The sequence below is a fragment of the Zygosaccharomyces rouxii genome, assembly GCF_000026365.1.
Source record: "Zygosaccharomyces rouxii strain CBS732 chromosome A complete sequence".
Classification (NCBI taxonomy): Eukaryota; Fungi; Ascomycota; class Saccharomycetes; order Saccharomycetales; family Saccharomycetaceae; genus Zygosaccharomyces; species Zygosaccharomyces rouxii.
In genome coordinates, this window is record NC_012990.1 from 692,950 (window position 1) to 718,061 (window position 25,112).

Here is a 25,112-nt window from a genome sequence, read left to right on the forward strand (position 1 = left end):
ATTGACTTATTGCGTATACGATGAAGAACATCAAGTATTGGAAAGGTTGTGTAAATCGGTTAACCATCAGTGGTGAAGGAGGACTTTCTTAACGTTGGTATTGATCCCACTATGAGCAAGCACATTTGGCCCCTTCAACCACCTCAAAGGTTGCGAATCAGCAACAGCGTAGTAGATCTACCGGAGTTCAATAATAATGATATTCTACAAGTTGAATCGTTGGCACAGGTTAATGTTTTGATAATGTTGACACCAGCACGAGTCTTAGTTTACAACTTGAGACCAATGGCTTTAGTCGCTAGCCATGAGAGAACTGCTGAATCAATTGCAGAATTTGGACCTAACAAGTTCCTGACAAGGTCTGATGCCCTCGAAGAAGCTGTTGAGGGATTGATCTCTGAGAAGGAAGTGGAAAATTTAATAGGACATCAGGGCAAGATTATATTTCATGTGGCAACTGAGAAGAATGCTTTGCTAACTTATCAGATATTAAAGAATTGCACCAATATGACTACTTTTAAAAACTATGGTATCCCAGTAGTGGACTTAGCTAACCTCCAAGATGAAGATCATCAAGAATATGACGAAAATTTAGATGACGACACTTTGACCGTTTTTGAGAAGGATAAATCTTCCAAGATAATTCAAAATGGCTACTGTGTTACCAAGGAAACTGGATTCCTACAATTCTTAACCAGTTCACAGGATAGTACAGATGAGTTACCTCTAAAGAAATTGGAACTTCGACTTAAAGTGGTCCTTAAATTTGATTATCCAGTTTTAGACATGATTGGATTTAAAAGACTATCAGATACAGGGGATGGTAAAGCTGAAGAGAGTTTGCTGCTGCTTTTCCCACATGGTTTGCAACAACTGACAATGATTGATTTCAAATTAAAGGATACTTACCTGGTTGAGCTGATTGATGGAAAAAAAATATGTATTGTCCGTGGTCAAGTAATGGTAGTCTCACAAAATGAAGATTTGTCCATCCTAGTGCATCGTCTTGGCATTTCAAGCCAGATACATAAAGATACTGAACTTCGGATTGGAGAAAAATTGCTTAATTGCTTCGAAATGAATGGGATAATGGTATTAGCTTTCACCCAAACTATTTTGTACTACGATCCGGTATCGGACAAGATAGGCGGTAAATGGAATATCGGGTCCCAGATCAAAACGTGTGGTAAATTGAACAATAGTACTCTTTTGATTATTACACAAGCAGGTTCGATAAGATTCTATTCACAGTATGGTAACCTACTGTCCTGCACAGCATCTGATGATGACGACGATCAAGATAACGATGAGCGCCAAAGTTATGATCACTCTAGTTTCACCTGTGTGGATAAAATCCTAGTTATTGTTACACATAGTGGTGAATACGAGATGTGGGATTTATGGGAAGAATTGCCTCAAACTTTCTCAGATAATAGATTTCAACGGGGATATGCTTTGCAAAATAGTAATAACGATATTGCCATTTATTCACCTCCAATAGATAATTCAACTAATCAACAATTTTTGAACACTATCAAATTACCTACATCCACTATTAACAATTGCATAAGTCTCTTTAGAGTGAATCCCACTTTCAAGATGTCAGCGGTTTATGTGGCAAATAAGAGCGTTTTGCTGCTTCAAAACATGGAAACAAATTCATGGTACTGCTTCAGAGATATAACCATCATCGACATGCATTGGTTGGGTTCCACATATTTGGTGTGTCACATTAAACAAGAAGATTGTAGTCACGTCGTGCGATGCTTCCGTTTCCCATTGCAGGATTTAGACACTTCAGAAATTGAGAAGTACCGTCTATGGGAGTACGAATTGCCATCTCATGAACAGTTACAAAGTTTTCATGTGAATACTGCCGTTAGGTACAGATTACTTAGAGTAAAGGCTCGCGATGGTGAAGAAGTTGACAAGTACGGCGAGAAGTTCTTTCGTACAGCGGATATTGTACTGGTGACTAGCCATCAAATCATGGTGTTCGCAGTGATTTCTACCATGCACTGGTCTGGTCTAAATGTGATAAAGAAATTCTACGAACAGATGAAAGTAGAGATCCCATTGACGGATAAAATCAACTGGATTACTAACCATAAGGAAGGATTGGTGTATTTGTCTAGAAACAAACTCATCAAAATGGATAAAGAACATGGAGGTTGGAGGTCACAAGTGGTCCTCCGTGACGTGGAACGTATTATCGATCTAGTTGGTGAAGATATCTTTTTAGTAAAGAACCAGAGCGTTCTCATCTACAAAATGGATGATCTTTACGAATCTTTACCAGCTCTTTTATCGTCTCCCATTGAAGATTTTTATCCAGTGTCTCTGACACCAGAATCCGCTACCATACATGGCCTGCATTGCATCTTTCAACCCAACTACGTAAAACTTGTCATTAAGCACAAGATTTACTTGGATCAGATGATAAAGGCTAAGATTGCACTCGGTGTAAGTGCTCAAGATATCATGATGGAATACGGATCGTTGAGGCATTACAATTTTGCATTGGAAAAAATATTGTCTACCAACATTTTAACTAATGAGTCTCTAGATGGTATATTGCCACTAGTTAAATTGTGTGATAATGAAGGTACGGCTATTAGCGGACACAGCAATATGCTAGAAATAGTCAGTAACAGTCTGAGAAAGATAGAAACGAAACATTGGAACATTTTGTTTTCGAAATTGCAAATGACTCCCAAAGATTTATTAGCTAAATGTCTCGAAGGTAAAGACGCCAAGATTCTAGGTGTTCTTCTGCTAGTGTTTCTCAATTACGACAAGACAGATTTTATGGAAGATTTGAGAAGCGGTGACGACACAGTGGCAGATGTGATTGAAGACCAAGATATGATGCTAAGTGTCTTGAGATTGCTCGTTACCAGTGCAGCTAACGCTACAGACAGCACGCTTGCTGCCGATTCATGGGATATGTGCTTCCAGCTGATGCGACTGCTCAAGGCCTTAGACAAGGGCAACAACACCAATCTAGTACAGGAAGCATTACAAATGATAAATCCATCTTCCTCAGAATAGCCGCCGACTATCGTCAGATCGTGTTGTTTATCACGTGATCGTCGGCCAATGGTGTACAATTGAAATTTTTCATTATTTCCTTCAACAAGGCGATCGATGGAAGGAATAACGAGGTGGAAAAAAATGCGATCCTCTTGACAAGCAAACTTGTAGCAAATAATTGAATGATTAAGGGCTCTATTTCTGAGATCTTTAATTAAAAGTTTAAGGAAAGAAATTTAAGAAATGTCTGACGAAAAAGGTGGCTCTCCTCTTCACACCGTTGGTTTCGACCCAAGATTTCCAAATCAAAATCAAACTAGACACTGTTGGCAATCATATGTGGACTACCACAAGTGTATTAACATGAAGGGTGAAGAGTTTGCTCCTTGCAAGGTTTTCTGGAGAACTTACTCCTCCCTATGTCCAGTTGACTGGGTTGACAAGTGGGATGAACAGAGAGAAAAAGGTATCTTTGCTGGTGATATCCAACCATGAATTCACCGTCTAATAGCAGTGGAGAGGCAAAAAAAAAAGAGGCAGAGAGAGACAAAGAACGTAGACAAATATTTACGAATTCGAAAAAATATTCTAAAGCTATTTATTACTAGTAGTTAACTACATACTATTATGATATTCTTCTATTTGTAATGTGATTATATTCATTGATTAGCATCCATCATAAAACTTTGCTTTCCTACAAGCGTTTTATGGGCACATGGCGCAGTTGGTAGCGCGTCTCCCTTGCAAGGAGAAGGTCATCGGTTCGAATCCGGTTGTGTCCATTAAGAGACATATCTTTTTGCAAAATGCAACAGTAATCTCTTTAGAGTAGATTCTTCTCGATTCAAATATTTATTCTGGCTATAACAACATCCTTTTCAAGGACTCAAAATTTGAAGCTATAAAAGTTCTTTCACTCGCCTGTACGATGTCAGTTTGTGAAATACTTTGTCGGTAAACTTCTTCAGAGTTACCGTCGATCTTATCTATGGAAAGATGGTGTTCAGTTCTTTGTACTTTATCGAATGATTCTGATAAGTATCCATACTTGTTAACCCTATCCAAAAGTATACCATTCCATCCAACATTTGATGCAGCTAACATATCATTAACTTCTTCATCGCCGATGTGCCAACATCTCGATGCCAAGTTGGAGATACGCTTCAATTCTGGATTCTTGCTAACAATATCCTCGAGAGCTCTCTCAAATATCTCCTTTCCAGGTTTCTTAACTTCCAAGTCGTAGGATAAGTAGATGTGACCTTGGAAGTACTCATAGAGTCCAATGTTCTTCAGCAGAGTATACATAACAGGATCAGTATTGCTTACTATACCCATGATGACATCTGGGTATTGAGATTTAACCTTTTGTAGAAACGATTTGACATCTGGTAGTACTTCGTAGGCCCCAGATCCCTCGAATCTGGTTAGAATTTCATCAACCATCTCTCTTGGTGGGCTCAAAGGTTGGAAAACGCCTTGGATCAATAGACACCACCAGTCGTTTGCAGAAATTCTAGTAGTCTTGCCATAATTTGGGTGCTGTGATTTCAATTCTTTGAATACCGTTACAAAATTTTGAGTCAATTGCTGTGGATCTGCTTCAATACCATACTTTTTGCCCACTAAACCATACTGTTCCATTACCGGTAAAGTTGTCGAGTAAAGAGTGTTGTAGGCATCGAAGGTGATCACTTTCGGTACTGGAGGTTTTAGCTTGGAAGTCCAACTAATTATAGGAATCCGTTTGGGCCAAGTCATCGATCTTTGTGTGTTTCTTTGACAGCTATATATTCTATTGATCATCATCATTAAAGGATCCCGAACCTTTAAACTTCATTTAAGCGCTGGTCACCACTATGCAAGAAATTCTCTCTAATGGCCATTAAACCTATCAACTTCGATGCTAGCGGTAAAATTGGATCTAGTCCACTGATTCTTAGTCCCATATCTGCTGTCAAAGAGCTTATTGACAATGCTATAGACTCAGGCGCTAAGAATATATACATTGATATCGATGAACAAACTAGCGGTTCTGAGTATATTAGGGTCAGAGATGATGGCTCAGGTATTGATGGGGCCGGTAGGCAGCTAATGTGTTTGAACCACACTACTTCAAAGATTTCCAACCCGCAGGAGATCGCACAGGTTAGTACATTGGGATTTAGAGGACAAGCGCTATTCTCATTGGCATCTCTTTGTAAAGCTGAAGGCTCTATGGAAGTTATTACAAAGTGTAGAAAAGATGCAGTAGGTGAGAAGTGGTTTGTCAATGGAGATGGTTCCATAAAGAACTCAAAGATTACAAGAATCCCATATCTACAGGGAACTACCCTAGTTCTAAGGAGATTGTTTCGAGGTTTGAGAGCTAGACACTTGAAAACTAGTGCCAAACCCTTCAAGCAAATCGGAAACTGTAAGACGCTGATAGATCACTACTCGTTAGATTACAGATCAATACGTTTTCATTTCTACTTGATTAGTTTGGATAAGAATGGTTTGGTAGTAAAAAGAGAGTTACAACAGTCTCACGATACAAAATTTACCAAAATTAAGATTCTTTCATCAATTGCACGTCTAAGAAATACCCATGGTCATACCTTCTTTGAAGAACTAGGCATTCTCATTGACAGGTCTACCAAGATAGATGTAATTTTGCCGCGGATGCTGCCACATGGTGGTGAAGAAGATCTTGATAATATCAAAAAACCAAAGAAATTTCTCTCGTTTAATGGACGCCCTCTATCTTTAGAGCTTTCTTTTGGTAAGAGTATCAATGAGCTGATCGATTCCCTTTACCATCAGTTGCAATTATTTGACCCCATGGTATGGTACTTGAACCTCCGTAGTGTTATGAATATTGGAGATGTGAATGTTGAACCTGAAAAAAATGACGTTTTGATAAAAGATGTTGACCGTCTGCTGAATAACATGAGAAGAGCATTACTTGGCCATATCATGCAGGAATTGAAGCTCAATGTTCACAAGGAATCTGTTTTAACCGCTGAGGAACAGACTAAAGCGAATTCGCATTCTCAAATTAGGAGGCCTTTAACGGCAGGATCAATGGTTTCGAATGAAGGGGAGTGGACGCATACTTTGTTAGACGACGATGATATTAATGATCCAAATTCCCAGGATATTCAAAGCAGCATGGACGATTTGCCATCTTCTCTAACCTATAACTACAAGGAAACTTCATTTGAAAACGAGGATCTGGAGATCTCTAAGGAATTATCTATTTCAAACCCATTTATGACGGCCAAACTGAGGAGAGCTTTCAAATATGGCAGCCATAATCGTCATACTAACCAAACTCATTCTCTGCCCACCAAGAGGTGGACTTCATCGCCGACCAAGAGTAAAGAGAACTTTATGGATGGTCATCGACCAATGAACAAGGTTCGCAAATTAGATAAAACAGAAAAAGAGCAATGTGAAGAATTTGACCTTGGGCATTCTCTGGAAGATACTACCTTGGTTAGCGCCGAGGAAGACCAGAAGGATGAAGAAGCGATACTTAAGAGATCTATCTACAATTTCTCTGAACTTACAAACAATGAGACTACAACGGAAATCTTTGAAATTCCTCATTATTCCTCATGTACCTACGACCAAGAAATGAATTGGCTATCACGTAGAGGAAATCCTTCAGAATGGCTTACGACATATATAAGGTCACGTTCACATGGTGGTGTTTACACAACAGAAGCTCGGGCCAATCATTAGTTTACGGAGTACGCATATGGTTTGAATTTGAATATATATGAAATTAACGAATAGCAGAGATAATGTAACATTTCTACATTTAATAGATTATATTGTACAATAGCTAACTACATTAAGTAGGTCACCGTCTTTTCCATGATTATTTATTGTGTGCATTTCTTGATTCTAATCAAGTATATCTATCACTTAGCTGCTAAAGTAGGCATCATTCTTGGCAAAGCAGAAGGCGTCTGACACCTCTATAGCTTGATAAGTACCTTGCAAACTAGTGACGACCCTGTATTCGTATGCATATATATCAGTAACCTTGTGAGTTTCGACAACTTGAGGAATTCCTCTTCCTTTACTACCTTCAGCTTCTTCGGTTCTAACGTAAGTCAGAGAAAATGGTGGATTACCTTCAAATGTGAAGATAATTTCTGCTTGATCTCCCTCATGGATATCTTCGATAATATTCTTACCCCTAGAAACAGTCACGGATGGAAGAGGATGAACCAAAAGAGAAAGTTTTTCGAATTCTTTCTTCATACTTGGAGTGGTGAAGTTAACCACACATTGCGAAATGGAATCTTCAATGGAGGCAATAGAGATAATACCAGGTTCTGAAGCAATTCTAACAAATTGTGAAGTATATTCCTTGAGCTTCAACTGCTTTTGGTTGAATTCATATCTGATTGAGAAAGGAGCTACACCGTTCAATTGATATGCAACGTAATCACCCACACAATACTCTGCCGTAGGATCTAGCAAATGAATCTTGGGCACATCTGTAATAGATATTAAGACGTGATTATTTTGAGTAGCAATCAAATCATTTGTACAACCATTAGCATCAACCACCTTTTCAATAGTAACGACATGATTACCCAATTTCAAATTCTCATATAGTTTATGGTAGGGGAAATTAGCAGGATCCACGTCTTCCAAAGTGAATTGATCAGATCTACCTTTGCTCTCATGATATATGCTAAAAGTTACTGAGAATGGGGCCACACCTTGCACAAACTTCAATTTAATAGGTTCTAATGACAGTGTATCTTCTTGCACATTGATAGAGCAAGTTCTATAGGTTTTGCCCATATCAGCAAAAGTAACATAAGGTGTTGGATTCACAGTTTGCTTAACAAATACCTCTTCATATGGAGACCCTGCCCTGGCAAAATCATCTTCACCGTAATTAGCATCGAATAGAGCATTGATCACAGCCGTGTATTCCCCTGGTTCCTGGTTGGGCAACTTGATGGCGGCATATTTGGTTGCAACTTGTATACTATCGGAGGAAGTGTAGCCATTGGGGGCGATAATATCGTATCTTAAAATAAACGGAGGTGAACCTGATAGAGATAAATCAATGGTACTTTCTCTTCCTTGACACACCTGTTCCTTGGAAAATGTTATAGCAGAAAGTTTATTAGTCTTTGCATTTTCTATGACAGAAAAGTTTGGTTTATCCAAAAATGAAACCTTGAATTGGAAATTTTCATTATCAATCTTACCACTACAATAGGAATCGTGCATTTCAAGCAACTTATAGGATCCTTCCTTACTAACTTTCAAAGAGGGTTTGTAATTGGAGTTAAATCTCGATTCATAAACTCCCAACACTTCACCTTCGTGGTTTAGGTGCTGAAATTTAACAGTGAAAGGTGCCTCACCAGCCAACTTGATAGGAATTTCAGCAAGAGAGCCTTGTTTAATCTTAATTGAATTTGCGTTTTCCAATAAGTTAAATGACGCTGAAGGCACATCTCTTCTGACTTTGATCATCACATCGGGCTCACTTAGTCCAACGAGGCATCCTGAAGAATCCTTTACAGAGACGAGGGACATGATGTAATCACCACCCAAGTCAAATTTGGGCAGATTTATGTCGTAGTCATTGGATTGAATATCCTTAACTTCGTAGGTCTTCCTCTTGTTGGAAGAGGTTTCGAAGATATCGTACTTCACATAGAAAGGTGGTTCACCATTCAACTTCACGGGTGCCTTGGTTTGGTCGCCCAAACATAATTTCTTTTCATTGATGTTTTTGAAAACGGCACTAGGTTTCACTCTCATTGAAGTTTTGAAAGTGTACTTTTCACGTGGAATCAAGGATATTGGTTCACTGAACAATTGGTTGGACAACTCATCGAATACAATTTCGTAATTGCCCTCACTGGTAGGACTATAACTAAATTGATTCCTAGTGCCTTGTGATGTGTACTTCTTTGTGTCATAAAGCTTGCGTTTCCCATTTTCTATTCTGTAGATGAATGCTCTGTAATAAAATGGAGGCACACCTGTGAAAGTTAAATCAAAGTTCAAACCTACTTGTCCGACACATTGGTCTAAAATTGGTGTCGAGTTCACCTCTAGTTCTGGTGGAATGGGTTTTGTAACTAAAACACTCGACTTACCAATGACTACACCAGGGCAGAACGTAGAACCCACAGAATCCAATTTATAAGTGCCAGGTAGATCTGCTTGGAAACCATGAGACAAAGAATTTGTCGATACGTTAAAGGTCTGGGCACCACCATCAGCTGCCACATGTGATATTTTGGCCCAGTAAGGTGTTGCAGCTCCCCAATCTTGGATCTGTTCAAAATTCACAGAGATTGATTTTTTCGTAGATGAATTTGGATCAAATTTCTCTTCCAAAGATGCTCTTGGGATTCCATGAACTTTGAAATTGTAGGAAACTCCATTTTCCTTTTGCACACTTTCAGGAATCTTGGTAAAGTCCATGACGTTACCCAAACCATCTACCAATCTATCGATGCGATAATTGTAAAGACCTTCTTGAGTCACGGGTAAATCCAAACTAATTGTCACTGGATGTGTTCTTGCCCATCTCAGATCCTCAAGATCTCCACTAGAGAACATATGTCTTGGTGTAGACTGCAAAGGTGATTCAAAGTATTCTGGCTGTAGATTGGAATCCAAATAAGTATGTTGTTGACCACCAACTGCCTTTGAGTAACCTAATCTCATTGGAGGTACACCTTGCAGTTCAATCGTCAATTTATCAGAATCTCCAATACATCTATCAAAGCTTCCTGCACCTGCTATTGTGGCAACGGGACAGTGTGAAACTATCAAATGCGAATGGTAAACTTTGAGGGAGAAATTCTTGGAATCTATGATTCTTTTAATCTGATAAAAACCAATTTCGTTCAACGGAAGCTCCACGTATTTTATACTATTTGTATCCACGATTCCTTTCATCGAAAGATGATCCTTACTCAAAAGTGCTGATGGATCGTTAACCACTTTGAAATCTTTAGCAGTCAAATTTCTCAATTCCACACCATTCGTGTATAAATCTCTGTATTCCAATTGAATCAATTGGATATCAGACGTAGAATTAATTCTAATGGGAACTTTCAAATGACCCTCTGGGAGTAGATCTGTGTCTTGTGGCAAACAATAGGACTCATGCGACGGATTTAGCATTGCCGTATTCTCTGGTAAGATCTTGATAGTCATTGCACCTTTAAAATGAGCAGATGAATCCATCAGTTTACGATGACTTACTGATGATCCACTTAGACTAACTTCCTTATTGTTGAACCTCCATAGCAAAGTAATAGCACCTGTAAATATGGAAAAGTCATGTTCAGTAGAGATAAAGAATGTAATAACCCACATGCAGAGGATTTGTAGAAGGACCATCCATGGCTGAAATGTCAATTTGGGGATCTTGAAACTTGGTAGGAAATATAAAAACATGGCATCAACTACCACATATTTGGAAACAAAGTTGAACCAAGAGCTAGTTGATAATAATCCAATCACTGGCAATCCAGTCTTTAACAGGAAAAGATCATAAGCCTTGTAACTTTGAATAATGATAAATACCAATAGCGCCAAAAACCTCTGTCTGGATACATCAAGTACTTCTGGTGATATAAGTGGTAATGAGCTGTAGTCTACATCAGACGCCTGCTTTGGTTTCTTGGCTTTCACCTCAGGTAATGATCCAAATTTGAACTCCTTTGATGAATTGGTAGTTGGCTGGAAACGTCGTTGTGAAGTGGTACCATTATGCTGTGTTCGATACGAAGAAGTAGCCCCTATCCAATGGTTACCTCTCGGTGTTGTTGTATTCAGGAAGAAGTCTCGATCCATTACAGCGACTCAAAGTCCAACCCTGGATCTGGAATCTTGTCAATACTAGTGGTATTTTAAAGGTTCGAAGTGCTTTTAAAGATGTTTATAGATTTTCAGGTTCGTTAACCGTGAGACTATGAAAAATTTCAACCAAAAAGACGATGAGCTACAAGAAAAGGTCGAATTATTCCTGAAGGAGCTCGTATTGATACTATCTGAGCTCTAATTCGCATTTTCAGGAGTTTATTTTACCTTACTACAAATTTTCAGGACTCAATGGCTACAAATAGAGCCCAATATGGATGAGCGATATGCTATCGGATGGGCAATCATACAAGAGGTCAAAATAAAGAACTGAGGAGCCTATGGATTGTGATATCTAGCATTACCTTCAACTATTGGATATATCTCTAGTTGATTTCCACGATCTCATCACATGTTAATCACATGGGATAAACATCTCATCGTTCAAAGGTGCACCTTTTAGATAAAAGGTTACTCGCAACTCACTAACACTGGATGAATACACCCATCAAGCTGGTACTCGAGTTCTGAAAGCTTTAACAACCGGGCACAATGTCTGGTACTTTGCAAGCAATATCTAAATTTGTTAAGTTTATAGGCCCTGGTATTCTGGTCAGTGTGGCATATATGGATCCGGGCAATTACTCGACCAGTGTATCAGGTGGTGCGCAGTTCAAATACGTGTTACTCTCATCTGTCTTCATTTCAAATTTGTTTGCCGTCGTGTTACAATGCCTATGTGTTAAACTAGGAACCGTTACTGGTCATGATTTAGCAGAGAACTGCCGTAGACATTTGCCTAGGCGACTGAACCTTACCCTTTATTTCTTTGCCGAACTGGCCATTATAGCTACGGATTTAGCCGAAGTCGTGGGTACTGCTATCGCCTTGGAGATTTTATTTGGTATTCCTTTGACTTGGGGGGTCGTCCTAACGGTGTTAGATGTATTAGCCATCTTGATGTTCTATAGTCCGGATGTTGGATCAATGAAAAAGACTAGAATCTTTGAAATATTCGTGAGCCTTCTAGTCGTAGGTACAGTTACGTGCTTTATTCTAGAACTATTCAAGATTTCAGTACCTAACAAAGTTGAATTGTTCAGAGGATTTATGCCCTCGACAATTATCTTCAAGGATCAACAGGCTTTATACATTTCTTTGGGTATTTTGGGAGCTACTGTTATGCCACACTCTTTATATCTGGGATCATCTTTGGTTAAGCCAAGATTACAAGATTACGATATAAAGCATTATGGTAAGGTACAAGATCGTCCAAGTTTAAGAGCTATAAATTATTCTCTCAACTATTCCTACGCCGAGTTGATCATTTCACTTTTCCTAATTGCTACCTTTGTTAATTCTGCAATTTTAATTGTAGCGGGTGCCACCCTTTACGGTCAGCCTGAAGCTGCTGATGCCGACTTATTATCAATCTACCGCCTGTTGGTACAATACATTTCACCTGCTGCTGGTCTTATATTTGCCTGGGCAATGATCTTCTCTGGTCAGTCGGCTGGTATCATTTGCACCTTGGCAGGTCAGGTTGTATCTGAAGGATTTTTGCAATGGTCATTACCACCATGGGCTATTAGAATTTGCACTAGAATGATGGCGGTTGTTCCCTGTCTAATTGTAACTCTAACCATGGGACAGCATGGTATATCGGATATTTTGAATTTTTCTCAAGTGGTTTTATCTCTAATTTTACCAATAGTATCAGCACCATTGATCTATTTCACTGCCAACAGAAAATTGATGACTGTACCAAAATCAGTGGATGAAAGACAAGAGCCTGGTGAAAACACTGCACTAATTTCGAACAAAGAAGAATACGTCGATTTCACTAATAGCACTTGGCTCACAGCCACCTCAGTGATCATTTGGGCTCTTATCGGCAGCTTGAATTGCTACTTGGTAATTTCTTTCCTACTTGGCGCTGATGTTCATTTTTGAATGCATATATATGGATACAGATGTTACATTATTAGTTAGTTAATTTTTTTTATTTTTTTATGTTCTATTCTGTTTTTACACCCTCTTGTGTTTTCTCTTTCTTGTTGGTTGGGTCCTTACCACAGGTACACTACCATTGTAATTAGCCTGCAGTACTGGGAATGATCTGCAATGATTCATCGGCAGTCCAGAAGTCTGCTTGGCCAAAATAACTTCTTTCATTAGACGTCTTGTCTTATTATAAAGTCTCGTCTCCTCCACAGATGGCTTGGTTATCTTATTCTTTATTCTAGTCTTCCTCATCTTTTGGATCTGTAAAAGGGTATTGGAGATTAATTGAGACTGTGATCCCTCCTTGAAACTGGATATGGACTCTTCGTCCAAACTATTAGCTGGAGACCACTGCAAAAGATTTTGCAATTTAATCACTGGTGGTTCAGAATCAGAAACTTCTTGCGGCTTCCCATTTTCCGAAGGTACATCCTTTGAAGCATCATCCTCTTCAGCAGGCTTAGTGGTTTCAGGTTCTTTAGATTCAGAATCGTCAGCCTCAGACTCTTCCTTTTTCTCAGTTTTGTCATTCTGTTCCTCTTCTTTTTCGTTTTCCTTCTCTTCGTTGCCGTTGGAAAATGCCTCCATGTAACCTACTCTTTCCAACCAAATTATCCCTTTTGTGGTGGAATCTATCACTGTCCCATTTTCGTTGAACGAAGGAACCCACGATTTGTAGTCACCATATTCTAACCACATCGTTGTAGGTAAAGCATACCAATTAGGATGTAAAAATCTCGTCATCATTTCAGTGGGGGGTAAAGTAGGATCTGGCACATTACTAGTGTTGGCGGCCACGAATCCTAGCCTTGGTGCATCCTCACACATATTACTCTGGAGGATAATTTTATTGATTTCAAAGTTGCTGTTAGGCAACTCTTGCGGCCTTCTATCAAGGCTAGACTTACCTATAATAGAGGAGAAAAGTTCTGATTCTTTCGTCTTGATGTGATAAGTCTTAGCAATAGGTACTTTGTAATTAGTGGATATCTTGATGAAATCTCGTGCTACTATCCTATCTAGTTCAGTTTTCTCCTCTGGCTTACTTGCATATTCTTCAGGATCGATTTGCATCAAAGAAACCCCCACTCTGTAACATTCTCTTAGCAATAATTCCGTAGCGAACTTACTAAACTTGTCCACCATTTGGTAATTTCTAGTTCCTTGAGGGTAGTAATGAATTAACATCATACAAACTAAGTTTATATCATGGTATAATCTGTAAAATCCACCGCGTTCTGCTGAATATTCTCCCGTTTCAAATTGTTGTGAAATTGTTGTCATTGCTAATTTATCCTCATTTTTGATGATCCCTTCATTATTACTCCTATTTTTAATGAACTTATAGTAAGAATCAAAGATTTTATCTGGGTTAGGGTCAAAGAATTTAGCTGGGAAACTTTCATCCAAAACCTTGCATTTGGAGGATGCTCTAAAACATTAGATTAAAGTTAGTATTCTGAACGGTTCGTCTGGAAAAAAAAAGGGGAAAAGAAAAACATACACTTTCAAAATAGCATGTATACTGGATAATACCTCCGAGAACTCTGTCATCTTTGGCGGCGTATGCACTATTAGTTCCTTATTATCATTTTTAGAGATAGTTGAACTTGACTGTTTCTTGAGCTCATGCCGAAAAGCCATATGAGCATAATATCACTTGGTACGGGTACATAGAAGTGGTATTAAATTCTATATTATATTGTATTATACTATATTATATTTATCTTTATGCAGGCGGCTAATTTTCCCCAATCATTGGTTATGCTTATTTCTCTCTTCTTCAAAATTTTTATTCGTAATGAATTTTTTCACTATCCATTGACCATTCTCTTTAACCTGATGAACGGCTATAGGGTTCAGATCCCAAGAAATACTCAAATCGCTGTCCACCGATGACCCAAATCGAGGAACCACGTAACAGTACCTCTCTTTATGCGACACGGTAATAGTATTTAGCCCTTTACCCGTCAAAGGTTTACTGTAAGTGAGCAATGAACCTTTGCCAGCGATATTAGCTAATGGTGTACTCTTGATGTCACATAATGTATTCATCCTTGTACGGCTGCTATTACCTTGATGTAGGGAATGGAAAACTAGGAACTTTGGCGGAGATTCTCCCGAATTGGATAAGACAGAAGTTGGGTGAATGTATACAAAGTTTTCCTCCATTTCTGGTGATTTGGGTGCCAGCACATTAACATATGGAATGTTGATAATGGTCATCTTGTTCGTTAATTTAACATCTTCGGGGAACAAATAATCCGCTCTTATAGCCACTTGATCGACAAAACCAGCACAGATCATTTGTTTCAACATCTTCAGTTGTAATTCAGTCGGCAGATCTGATTTAAGATCTTGATCAACTACACGAGCGGCAACGTTCTCCTGAGTAGTATTAGATTTAATGATATAGGTGAGTTGCTTGCGTAATTTGGCAATTTCTTCGAGAAATTTGGCTCTCAAGAAATTCTGACGCATAAATGACGCCTTTTCTTTCTCTGGAATGAAATCCAGGGCACTCACCACGCTTAAAAGACGGAATACGTCTGATTGCTTGTCCAGTTTGCTAAACTTGGCTTTGCTCTTGTAATAACGTTGACGTAGCAGTTTCTTTTGATCACTATCTTCCTCTTCACTATCAGAATTTTCAAAGTCCAAACCAATTTCATGCTCCTTCAAGAAAGGATCACCAACTGAAAGTGCACTCACGATGGAGATCGCATAAGGCAAACAATTATGTTCTGTAGAAACCAGCAAAATCTTCGAATATCTTGGTGAAAGAGGGAACAAACTCATTGTTTTACCATCCTCTGTAATTTTCTCTCTAGAATCAAGAGCTCCCAAGTATTGCAAAAGTTTGACAGCTTTCGATAAAGTTCTTGGATCTGGAGGAGTCGGAAATGGGAAATTGATGACATTTTGAATTGCCATACTTTTCATCTGCAATACCACACTTTCGACTGGCATTCGAAGAACTTCTGGGCGTGAAAACTGTTCAAAGTCTTCTTCAAAAACAGCTGAAGAGTATATGCGGTAGCAATGACCAGGTCCTGTACGACCTGCTCTACCAGATCTCTGATCTGCACTTGCTTTACTAATCCAATTAATTTCAAAACTTTGCACACCATTCGATTCATTGTAAGTACGCTCCTTGGATCTACCACAATCCACCACATATCTAACACCTGGAATGGTTAACGAGGTTTCAGCAACGTTAGTCGCCACTACGCACAATCTTGAACCGGCAGGGGGTTCCTTGAAAATTTTCATTTGCTCCTTCGTTGACAATAAAGAATATAGCGGCAGAACATAAAGCGGATCATTGGGGGTTTGATTTTCCTCTAATGTCTCTTCAAAACCTTCTTCCTCTTCCTCTTCCTCTTCGTCTTCACCTCTATCACCTTCGATGTACCCCATATTATCTTCATCTACAACTTTGACGCTTAAATCTATATCTTCGGCCTCCAAGTCCACATTTTTAGAGCTAACCTTTACATTAGAAGATGATGACTGCATATCTTTCCTGCCGATATTATTGGTGTCTTTGGGGAAAGGAAATTCTTTCCTGAGCTTTTTGACCATATGGTTGATTTCTTGTTGTCCCGTCAAGAACACTAAGATGGCGCCTGGTGGAAGCCTTTGATGAATCTTGCAAGTCTTTTTGAAAGCCTCATCAACATAATTATAGGGAGTACGGCGGTTAAAGTGCACAGATACGGGGAACTGCCTTGCCTCTACATTCAGGACTGGAGGTGGTGTTGAGAACAGTGAAAGATTTTCGCTAAAATCAGCAACCCTCAAAGTTGCCGACATGATAACCAACTTAAGTTTCTTATTTTGTTCAGGGTTTTTGGCATGTTCCCTGGCACGCAGCTTTACACAACGGCTAAGCATACCAATAAGAATATCAGTATTGATATTTCTTTCATGTGCTTCATCGATAATGATAGATGAATAATTAGACAATTTAAAATCATGCATCATTTCCCTGAGCAAAACACCGTCGGTCATGAATTTAAGCCTTGTGTCGTCTTTGACAGAGGAATCGAACCTTATTTGATATGCGACCTTGTCGCTGTGATCACCCAGCTCATTAGATATACGATTAGCCATGGCCACTGTAGCAACTCTTCTTGGCTGAGTAACACCAATCATACCAGGATGGTCAGGAGATTCGGGAGATCCAAATCCAGATTCGTACATGAATTGCGGAACCTGGGTCGTCTTACCTGAACCAGTTTCACCACAGACGATAACTACATCATTATGATGTATAGCTTCCATAATTTTGTGTTCTTCACCAAAGACAGGAAGCTGCATTCTAACGGCCTGAATTTCTTCAGGTCTTGTTACTGGTACATAAAATGCCTTCCTCTTAGAAGATTCATCTATGGGAACATCTTCAGAACCTAATCCATCATCTAAATCTTCCTCCCTCACAATTGGCTCATACTTGAAGTCCAATGAGGGCATCTCCACATCAACATTTCCTCCATCCATTTCTCTTATTTGCTCATTAGCCCATTCTTTGAAAGTATCAGCGGTTGTCTGTCTTTCCGCTGCAAGTTCTTCTGGATTGACTGGTTCACTACTCTCGCTTTCGCCATCAGAGCTTTCTTCTTGATGCTCTTCAGAACTATCAGATACCTCAGCGTTCTCCTCTTTATCAACTTCGGCATGTTCTTGCACTTCTTCTTCGTCATCAGCTCCGGAGTCCTCGTCTCCAGAGTCCTCTTCAGAAGACTTATCCTCCGAGTCACTACCACTAGACGCAAAATCCATTTCATCCTCTATACCATGTTTCCTTTTCTCTTCCATTTCCACTAGTGTTCTCCAATGATATTTTTTCTTAGGAGCCTTGTGTTTATGGACTACTTTAGCATTCGCGAATCCAAATCCCATACCAGTTCCTTGCGCAGGCCTAAAATCTACAAACGCCGATTTTCTTTCTTCACCTTCACCTTCACCTTCATCTTCATCTCCACTTTTTTCACTTTCATCTTGCTGAGCATCCTCTGGATGGTCTTGAAACCAATCTTTCTGATCATGCTCCTCATATAAAATTTCCTTCGTATCCTCATCACCTCTGCCTTGCCTCTCCAGGCTTAATGCTTCTTCAAATTCCTCCTTCTTCGTCTGCTTACCATGTCCCAATTTTTTAGAACTGGTCAGGAGTGAAGTATCTATCTTGTAGTCTTGCAATTTATTCATAATATCTTTTTTTTCCTCTTTCCTCAATTGATGCTCTATGAATTTATCCAGTCTTTTCCTCTTGAGCCTAGAGACCTTTGTTTCCTTTGGCGTGAATAGTTCTTGCAATTTTCGCTTCTTTAAAGCTTTCTCCTCTTGGCTCATAGGCGGCAGAATTTCAGCATTAGTATCTGGCCCTTGAGATTCCTTAGATGCCTCCGGCACCTCTTCTGCATCTTCTGCATCTTCTGCATCTTCTGCAGCCCTTAGAAACTGTTTATTTCTAATTTTTTTCAACTCATCCTGCTTGGCTATTTGACCAGCTCTTGCCTTTTCGTTAAACCTCTTCCTATAAGTACCCATAAGTTGACACTGAGAAAAATAAAGTGGTCAAACCAGTACGGAAATTCCTTGGCAATACCTTGAATACTCTTTTTCCCTACTCTTCACTATTTGTTTAAAGATGCGATGAGCTTGAAATTTTTCAGATTATCGATGCCCAAAAAAAAATACTTCAACATAAAAGGAAAAAAAGAAAAAGATAAAAATTGAAACTATAATGGAACAACTGGGGAACAGAGAACCATAAGCTCCAAAAACCTCGAGTTTGGATCCGTGTCAATCGATTTCTGGATGATTTTAGCTAATGTCACATGATGGTGAAGGTCTTTATGGGATTTTGAATGAACGAAACATTAAAGAAGTCCAATTTGGTGTTGATAAGAGATTTCCAACCTGGTATGGTAGTAATGTGTATTTTGATCCCGAGAGTAGAGCTTTAGGATATTTGGAGAAAAATGGATCGGATGGATTGAGTGGATCAAATGGGACCAACGGTCATAATAAAGGTGATGTCCAATTTTGGCTCGATACACTTTATGTATGCGAATATTGTTTCAAATACACTGACAATGAAGAGGATCTTGCTGGCCATGCCAAGCATTGTAGATTCCAAAAACATTCACCTGGAAAAATAAAATATAAAAGTCCGAATTATACCATCAAAAGGGTAAAAGGAACAAAACATCGTCTATTTTGTCAGTGCCTATGTCTTTTTACCAAACTTTTCCTCGACAACAAATCCATGTACTTTAAAGTAGATCACTACGAATTTTATATCGTCTATGAGACTTCGTCCACTAAACCGATGGGATTTTTCTCCAAAGACACGGTTTCTTACTACCAAAATAATCTGGCCTGTGTTCTAGTTTTTCCTCCTTATCAAAGGCGCCAATTGGGTACATTTCTCTTAGATTTTTCTTACAAAATATCAAAGTCTGAAGGTTTGATATCAGGACCTGAATTTCCCCTCTCACCATTTGGATTAATTGGATACGTGAAATATTGGTCTTTAAAGATATGTTGGGAATTTTCTGAAGGTGAATTAGCTAACATGGAGAAAATTACCTTAGAGAATATATCTTCAGTAACAGGGTTTCGAATCAGTGATATAATTACTGCTTTAAAGTATCTCGGGTGCTTGGGAGAATCTGATGAAATTTATTTGTCTATACTTAGAAAAAAGCTGAACAGACATAGCTGTGAGGCTCTAGTAGAAGATGAGTATTTGCTGTTAGACGATTAAATTATCTTGTATAGTAACTTGTGTTGTAACTTTTGTTTTATCTCCTTCTTTTTTATTAATAAATATGTATTACGTCAATGACTACTCAAAAAGCATTTGAATCTCATCAATTCTTCTTTTTCTCCTTTCATCTTCATCTGCGTCCATAGCTTCACCGATAGTCCTCTTTCGTTCCTGGATCTTTAACATCTTTTCTTCAATTGAGTTTTCTACGATGAATCGTGTCACTTTGACCTGATTTATTTGACCGATCCTGTGTATTCTGTCAATAGCTTGATCTTCCATGCTGGGCGACCACCAAGGATCCATCATAAATGCATAGGAGGCACACGTAAGATTTAGACCTACACCTCCTGTCTTGAGTGACATGAGTAAAACCTTTTGGTTGTCGAAATCTTTTGTCGAAAAATTCTCGAGTACAGCGGCTCTCTCCTTCAAGTTTAACCGCCCATCGAATTTGTAAACTTTTACCCCATTGCCGAGAAATGTATTAGCTAACTCAGTCTCGAGAATATCCAGAAATGATGAGAATTGAGAAAATACTACGATTTGTTCACCGGGTGAAGTCTCCTGCAGTATGCTACAGTGCTTCAAAAGTGCTTCAATCTTTGCTGATTTAGCCACTTCACGGAGAGGAACCACTTGAGGTGATTCCCCATCCTTCAACATCAAAGTGAAAAAATAATTTTTATTTACAGGTTCACGACAGTTGGGGCATTTCAATTCCAATTCCTTTTGCTTTTGAAATTCCAAATATTCCTTTAAACATTCTTCACAAAAGCTGTGGCAGCATTCAGTGAACAACACTTTATGCAGTTCAATTGGGTCAGCTGTACAAATTGAACATTCTAATGTCTTCAACGAATCCGCAGTAGGGTACTTTTCTTGAATTCTAGATTTAATTGTATTCAAACGACCAGAATCGAGTCGATTTGAACTTTCATTTAACCCGACTTTTTGATAGACTTTGTTAACATCCACAGACTCTTTGAGCAATTGATTCGACTTGGACAAATCTTCATCATTTTCGTCTTGTGCCCCAAGGAGCTTTGGATCACAGCATATCTGGCGAAGCCTTAGAATATGAACCAAGATGGTGGAATATTTCTTCAAAAGGTCACCACGGGCTAATCCTTTTTTCACCGATGTTTCTGCTTCCTCCAGGTAATGCTTGTAGATTGTATTTTGGGCTTCATTGAAGGTGAGCTTTTCAACGACCACTTCCTTTGGCGGTAGCTCCACCAGTGGTCTTCCGTCAGCGTCTTGCATCTGTTTAGTTCTCCTCAAGAAAACCGGTTCCAGAATTGCATTCACTACATCGAAGGCCTGTCGATAATCTTTTCTTTCGAACGGATCAGATACAAACATCTTCCAATAGCTTATTTGTGCCCATGGTTCTAATTTCAAAAATTTAACAATGCTGTAAAGGTCATCAAGCCTATTGATAATCGGAGTCCCTGTCAATACCCATCTGCACATACTAGAAATCTCCATGACAGCTTTGGAAGTTGAAGTAGTACGATTTCTTATAACATGGCCCTCATCCAGAATCACACGATAAAACTTGAGAGAAAATAATCCTGTGGTAGAATCCATGTCAGCATCTCTCCTATCCATCTTTAGAATTCTAGTCCATTCATTTTGCACAATACCATAAGTAGTAAGCACAACGGTAGGAGGGTTTTTGGTCTTTGTTAATAAAGTCTTCAAACTGCTAACGTTACCTCCATAATATATTTCACAGTAGAGATCTGGAGAGTTATTGAATTTTGTGAATTCGCTATGCCATTGTGATAAAAGGGAAGTAGGAACGATGACCAAAGTAGTCTTCATGGCATAAGGTTTTTTTGATGATTGAGATGATGGCGGAGATAAATTCTCGTCTTCATTACCATCCATGAAAAGATGCTTATCTACCAATGAAGAATCATATGGTGAAGTGAATATTAGAGATAATGCTGAAATTGTTTTACCTAGACCCATTTCATCAGATAAAACTCCCCCTTTCATCATGGTTTTTAAAATAGGCTTTTCAAGGCAAAACTCTCCTGTATGCAAATTAGCATAAAAGAACTTTCCTAAATCCACCTCTGTATGGTCTTCCATTCTCTGTGCTGTCCATGACATGTCTTTTGGCCATTTGAAACATTTCCATAGTGGGTTCATCATGTTTCCATTTACATTTTGAAACCCTTGAGAATCTGCAGCCTTTTCAAATTCGTGCTCCCTTCGAAGCATCCATGTTAAGCCTTGTCTTTGGTATTTCCTTAAAGTGAGATTGATTGTAGTACTTGGAGGTTCTGTCTCTGGTAACGTTTTAAGGGAATCCGACGACTGAGTAGCTTTATAAAACACTTTTAATTGATTCAAATTCATAACACCTTCCTCTTGGGAAGAAAATCTACGAGCATCATCCTCTTCACGAGCAACAATATCTTCGAGTTTTTCATCCCCATCATTATCATCATCATCCAAATCAATAACTTCTACGCCATCTTCTTCACTATTTGCTGAACTTTTGCTTGCATCATCTGCCTTATCATCCACAGTTCTTAGCCTTAGTCTGTCAAAAAGTGATAAAAGACCCACTTTTTTTGACCGACTTTGTAATTCTTCCTCCGTTTCCACCATTGAACTATTGCTCCCCCATCTGGCAGACCGTGATGGTGTTAGTTCTTTATTCTGATCTTCATCGAAAATAGAAGATGTAAGGAAACAGTCAAGTTGTAAGACAAAACTATCACCTATGCTTAATCTTTTATTTTCACAGAACACCATTGTAGCTTCAAAGACCACATCATCAGTGTTTATCAATGGGTAAACAATTTGAGCCACATCCTCTGGTAATCTGCCAATTTCTCGATTTTGCTGTGTATCAAATATTTTTACGAAGCTTGCCATTGAAACTTTCTTTCGACCATTGGTGTTGTACAGCTTAGATGTAGGTAGACCACCAGAAGATTTTAGAATTTCCAATTCAGTTCCATATTTTAAAGGTCTTAAAGTAGGTCTTGTAGCCATAGCATTCACTTGTAATGATCCGATAAATTTTCTCCACTCAATTTCACTTTTCAATCTTTTTATGGGTCTTGGTGTGACTTCTTTGCGCCTCTTTTCTCTAGTTAGAGGCTGGCCTACGAGGCTTCCGTTTCTGCTATTTCCATTGCTATTACTCTCAGCCCCTTCATTGCCGCCTGCCGTCGGTGAGCTACTGTTCCTGGGTTTCTCATGTTCCACTATGAGTCCTTCTTCGAAATATTCACTTATGGCTTTAGAAACCACATCGCCTTCGCCCCGGTATTTTTCTACTAATCCTCTGGCTACATCTAAATTCATTCCTGGAATAATCTGCCTAATTTGACTTATGTAATCAGGGGATTGTAGTTCGTTAGACGCTGGCTCAAATTCCTCTTGTAAACTTTCATCTTGCAAAGTTTCATCTTGCAAATCGTTCTGAGACTGACTATCTGAACCTGCAGATGTGTGTAGTCCGGATTCCGATGGCACTATCGGTGCCGCCGGTTCCACTGGTTCCTGTCCGTTAGATCCAAATAAGAACGATCCACCATTCAACTTGAACTCATGTCTCTCCTTTTCCTGAGATGAATCAAATTCGTCTTTGAAATACCTTTCACGCTCATCAGCCATCGTAGGCACTTCAGGGCTTCTTGAAAACTACCCCAATAAGTCGCATTTGATTCTACTTCATCTCAAACTCATCTCATTTCTTCATGTAGTTAACTGTCGCGCAATATCAGGGTAACGACACACGATACCATATGGCGCTCACATAGAACTCCGAATCCTTCTTAAGTGGAAGACCCGGAGATAACCAGTTTCAGCATCGACTCTTCTTCTTCATAAATGTTTTGACACTATACTTCGTTCTGCTTTATTTGCCGTTTTGAACAAAGCCAAGTTTCGATTTGCCGCTTTCCGTCTATTGCCAGTTCTTGTATATGAAGAGTCTTACAAAGCTTTAAGCTCCTACAAAATGTTCATCCCAACGCTCTTTAAGTTTATAATCATTAAGTTGTAGCTTATTTTATGAGCGGTTACACCTCGTATAAGAAAGGTACTCCTTTGTTTACTTCACGGTCCTTTTTATACTACCCGCCAATCAATATTACCCGCTCTTTGATTGACCGTTACCCTGCCCTAATAATATCAACATATTAACGAATTAATCAATTAGCATCATCATCACTAGACCCAACGTATATAGATAAGATTGCATAAGCTGCTATACAGGAAGGGGTCTTGGTCACAGCTAGTCTTTGATTTGTGTGTTGGGGATTTCTTTGTCTCGCTTATTTACTGGATAAGAGAGAAGTTGAAAAATTGATTAGAAAGAGCCCTCCCCCTGTAATGAACAGTAACTGTAAAAAAAGGTGATGCCCATTATTGATTTCGAGATATGGAAACTCTGGCTTTTTAGGAGCATAAAAGCTATAGTTATAATTTTCCTCGTTGGATTTTCTATTGTATTACCGGTAGATTCAATTGTTCAGGCAGCTGAATCTTCTAATACTGCCCTAAACACATTTATCGTTGTAGGTGCGCTGGTTGCATTTGGATTGGTAAGTATAATAATTATTGTTGGAAGAATTATATTTTGCAGAAGTTGTATTCAAGATATTCCGCGTCGATATCTACCAATTACACCAAATGATCTGCCGCATCGCGGTAGTAGAAAGATGATTATGGAAAATATGGAAAAATCTAAGGAATTAAGCATACTTTTTAAAAAGCCAAAGGAACCCGTAATACATGCTGGATTGGAACCACCTTCACGTTGTGATGATCCACGTTATGAAAAGTTATTTCCCGATTACCTAAACTATCGATCCTGTATCAAAAGTTTATCAGATAGGTTGAAATATCAAGGTATTTTCTTAAACAATATGAATATCGATATGAAATTAGGTGAGACTTTTGCGGATGTGGTTAGTAATCAATTTACCAGAAATACTCGAAACAAAACTCAAATTGACAATTCCAAAAAGTTTATTGATTTGTATGAAACGATTAGATATTCGGGTAGAGAAGTTACAAGACAACAGTTTATTGATTTCGTATCGTTAGCTATCTATTTTGTGGAAGTTTCATTGACTAGAGATGATAGATCACCAGCTTTAGGCGAGTTGAATACTGGATCTCAACTTCAATTCAATTTTGACAATGGAACTTGGGAAAACGATGTGTCCAATTATTCATTTCCGAACGATGCTTATTCTAACGGTGCGGATTACTACTATCCTGAAAGCATAAATTATTTGAAGAGAACTAATTCTACAAGTACTGTAGCTAGAAAAGTACCTTCATTTGTTCCTACCAACCCAGAGGAAGAACATAAAATGGCTCTAGACCCACAAGACCCGGTATCGCATAAACCTAGCATGCATACATTAGCCGACAGCTTTAAGTATGTAACTCATAGATAATTATA

The 25,112-nt window shown here is 38.8% G+C and overlaps 11 protein-coding genes and 1 non-coding gene across 12 annotated transcripts; 7 read left to right on the forward strand and 5 right to left on the reverse strand.

Annotated features, from left to right (window-relative positions):
* Positions 1-111: 111 nt before the first annotated feature.
* On the forward strand, positions 112-3,051 carry RIC1 (Ric1p; the record flags this gene model as incomplete). Its single annotated transcript, XM_002494702.1, has 1 exon — positions 112-3,051. The coding sequence occupies one exon, from the start codon at positions 112-114 to the stop codon at positions 3,049-3,051; it is 2,940 nt and encodes a 979-aa protein (XP_002494747.1).
* A 225-nt stretch (positions 3,052-3,276) lies between these two features.
* COX12 (cytochrome c oxidase subunit VIb) lies at positions 3,277-3,528 on the forward strand (the record flags this gene model as incomplete). The annotated part of the gene is made up of 1 exon (XM_002494703.1): positions 3,277-3,528. The coding sequence occupies one exon, from the start codon at positions 3,277-3,279 to the stop codon at positions 3,526-3,528; it is 252 nt and encodes an 83-aa protein (XP_002494748.1).
* A 214-nt stretch (positions 3,529-3,742) lies between these two features.
* ZYRO0A08756r lies at positions 3,743-3,815 on the forward strand. Its single transcript has one exon. It is a non-coding gene; the product is annotated as a tRNA-Ala (tRNA).
* A 79-nt stretch (positions 3,816-3,894) lies between these two features.
* On the reverse strand, positions 3,895-4,845 carry DPI35 (Dpi35p; the record flags this gene model as incomplete). The annotated part of the gene is made up of 1 exon (XM_002494704.1): positions 3,895-4,845. The coding sequence occupies one exon, from the start codon at positions 4,843-4,845 to the stop codon at positions 3,895-3,897; it is 951 nt and encodes a 316-aa protein (XP_002494749.1).
* A 66-nt stretch (positions 4,846-4,911) lies between these two features.
* Positions 4,912-6,762, forward strand: MLH2 (mismatch repair protein MLH2; the record flags this gene model as incomplete). The annotated part of the gene is made up of 1 exon (XM_002494705.1): positions 4,912-6,762. One exon carries the CDS (start codon positions 4,912-4,914, stop codon positions 6,760-6,762), a length of 1,851 nt encoding a protein of 616 aa, XP_002494750.1.
* A 186-nt stretch (positions 6,763-6,948) lies between these two features.
* POM152 (Pom152p) lies at positions 6,949-10,875 on the reverse strand (the record flags this gene model as incomplete). Its single annotated transcript, XM_002494706.1, has 1 exon — positions 6,949-10,875. One exon carries the CDS (start codon positions 10,873-10,875, stop codon positions 6,949-6,951), a length of 3,927 nt encoding a protein of 1,308 aa, XP_002494751.1.
* Positions 10,876-11,433: 558 nt separating this feature from the next.
* On the forward strand, positions 11,434-12,834 carry SMF3 (putative divalent metal ion transporter SMF3; the record flags this gene model as incomplete). Its single annotated transcript, XM_002494707.1, has 1 exon — positions 11,434-12,834. One exon carries the CDS (start codon positions 11,434-11,436, stop codon positions 12,832-12,834), a length of 1,401 nt encoding a protein of 466 aa, XP_002494752.1.
* A 75-nt stretch (positions 12,835-12,909) lies between these two features.
* Positions 12,910-14,529, reverse strand: RSC58 (Rsc58p; the record flags this gene model as incomplete). The annotated part of the gene is made up of 2 exons (XM_002494708.1): positions 12,910-14,317; positions 14,390-14,529. 2 exons carry the CDS (start codon positions 14,527-14,529, stop codon positions 12,910-12,912), a joined length of 1,548 nt encoding a protein of 515 aa, XP_002494753.1.
* Positions 14,530-14,640: 111 nt separating this feature from the next.
* On the reverse strand, positions 14,641-18,441 carry ECM16 (ATP-dependent RNA helicase ECM16; the record flags this gene model as incomplete). The annotated part of the gene is made up of 1 exon (XM_002494709.1): positions 14,641-18,441. One exon carries the CDS (start codon positions 18,439-18,441, stop codon positions 14,641-14,643), a length of 3,801 nt encoding a protein of 1,266 aa, XP_002494754.1.
* Positions 18,442-18,724: 283 nt separating this feature from the next.
* SAS2 (histone acetyltransferase) lies at positions 18,725-19,663 on the forward strand (the record flags this gene model as incomplete). Its single annotated transcript, XM_002494710.1, has 1 exon — positions 18,725-19,663. One exon carries the CDS (start codon positions 18,725-18,727, stop codon positions 19,661-19,663), a length of 939 nt encoding a protein of 312 aa, XP_002494755.1.
* Positions 19,664-19,744: 81 nt separating this feature from the next.
* RAD5 (DNA helicase RAD5) lies at positions 19,745-23,311 on the reverse strand (the record flags this gene model as incomplete). The annotated part of the gene is made up of 1 exon (XM_002494711.1): positions 19,745-23,311. One exon carries the CDS (start codon positions 23,309-23,311, stop codon positions 19,745-19,747), a length of 3,567 nt encoding a protein of 1,188 aa, XP_002494756.1.
* A 746-nt stretch (positions 23,312-24,057) lies between these two features.
* On the forward strand, positions 24,058-25,107 carry DLT1 (Dlt1p; the record flags this gene model as incomplete). The annotated part of the gene is made up of 1 exon (XM_002494712.1): positions 24,058-25,107. One exon carries the CDS (start codon positions 24,058-24,060, stop codon positions 25,105-25,107), a length of 1,050 nt encoding a protein of 349 aa, XP_002494757.1.
* Positions 25,108-25,112: the final 5 nt, after the last annotated feature.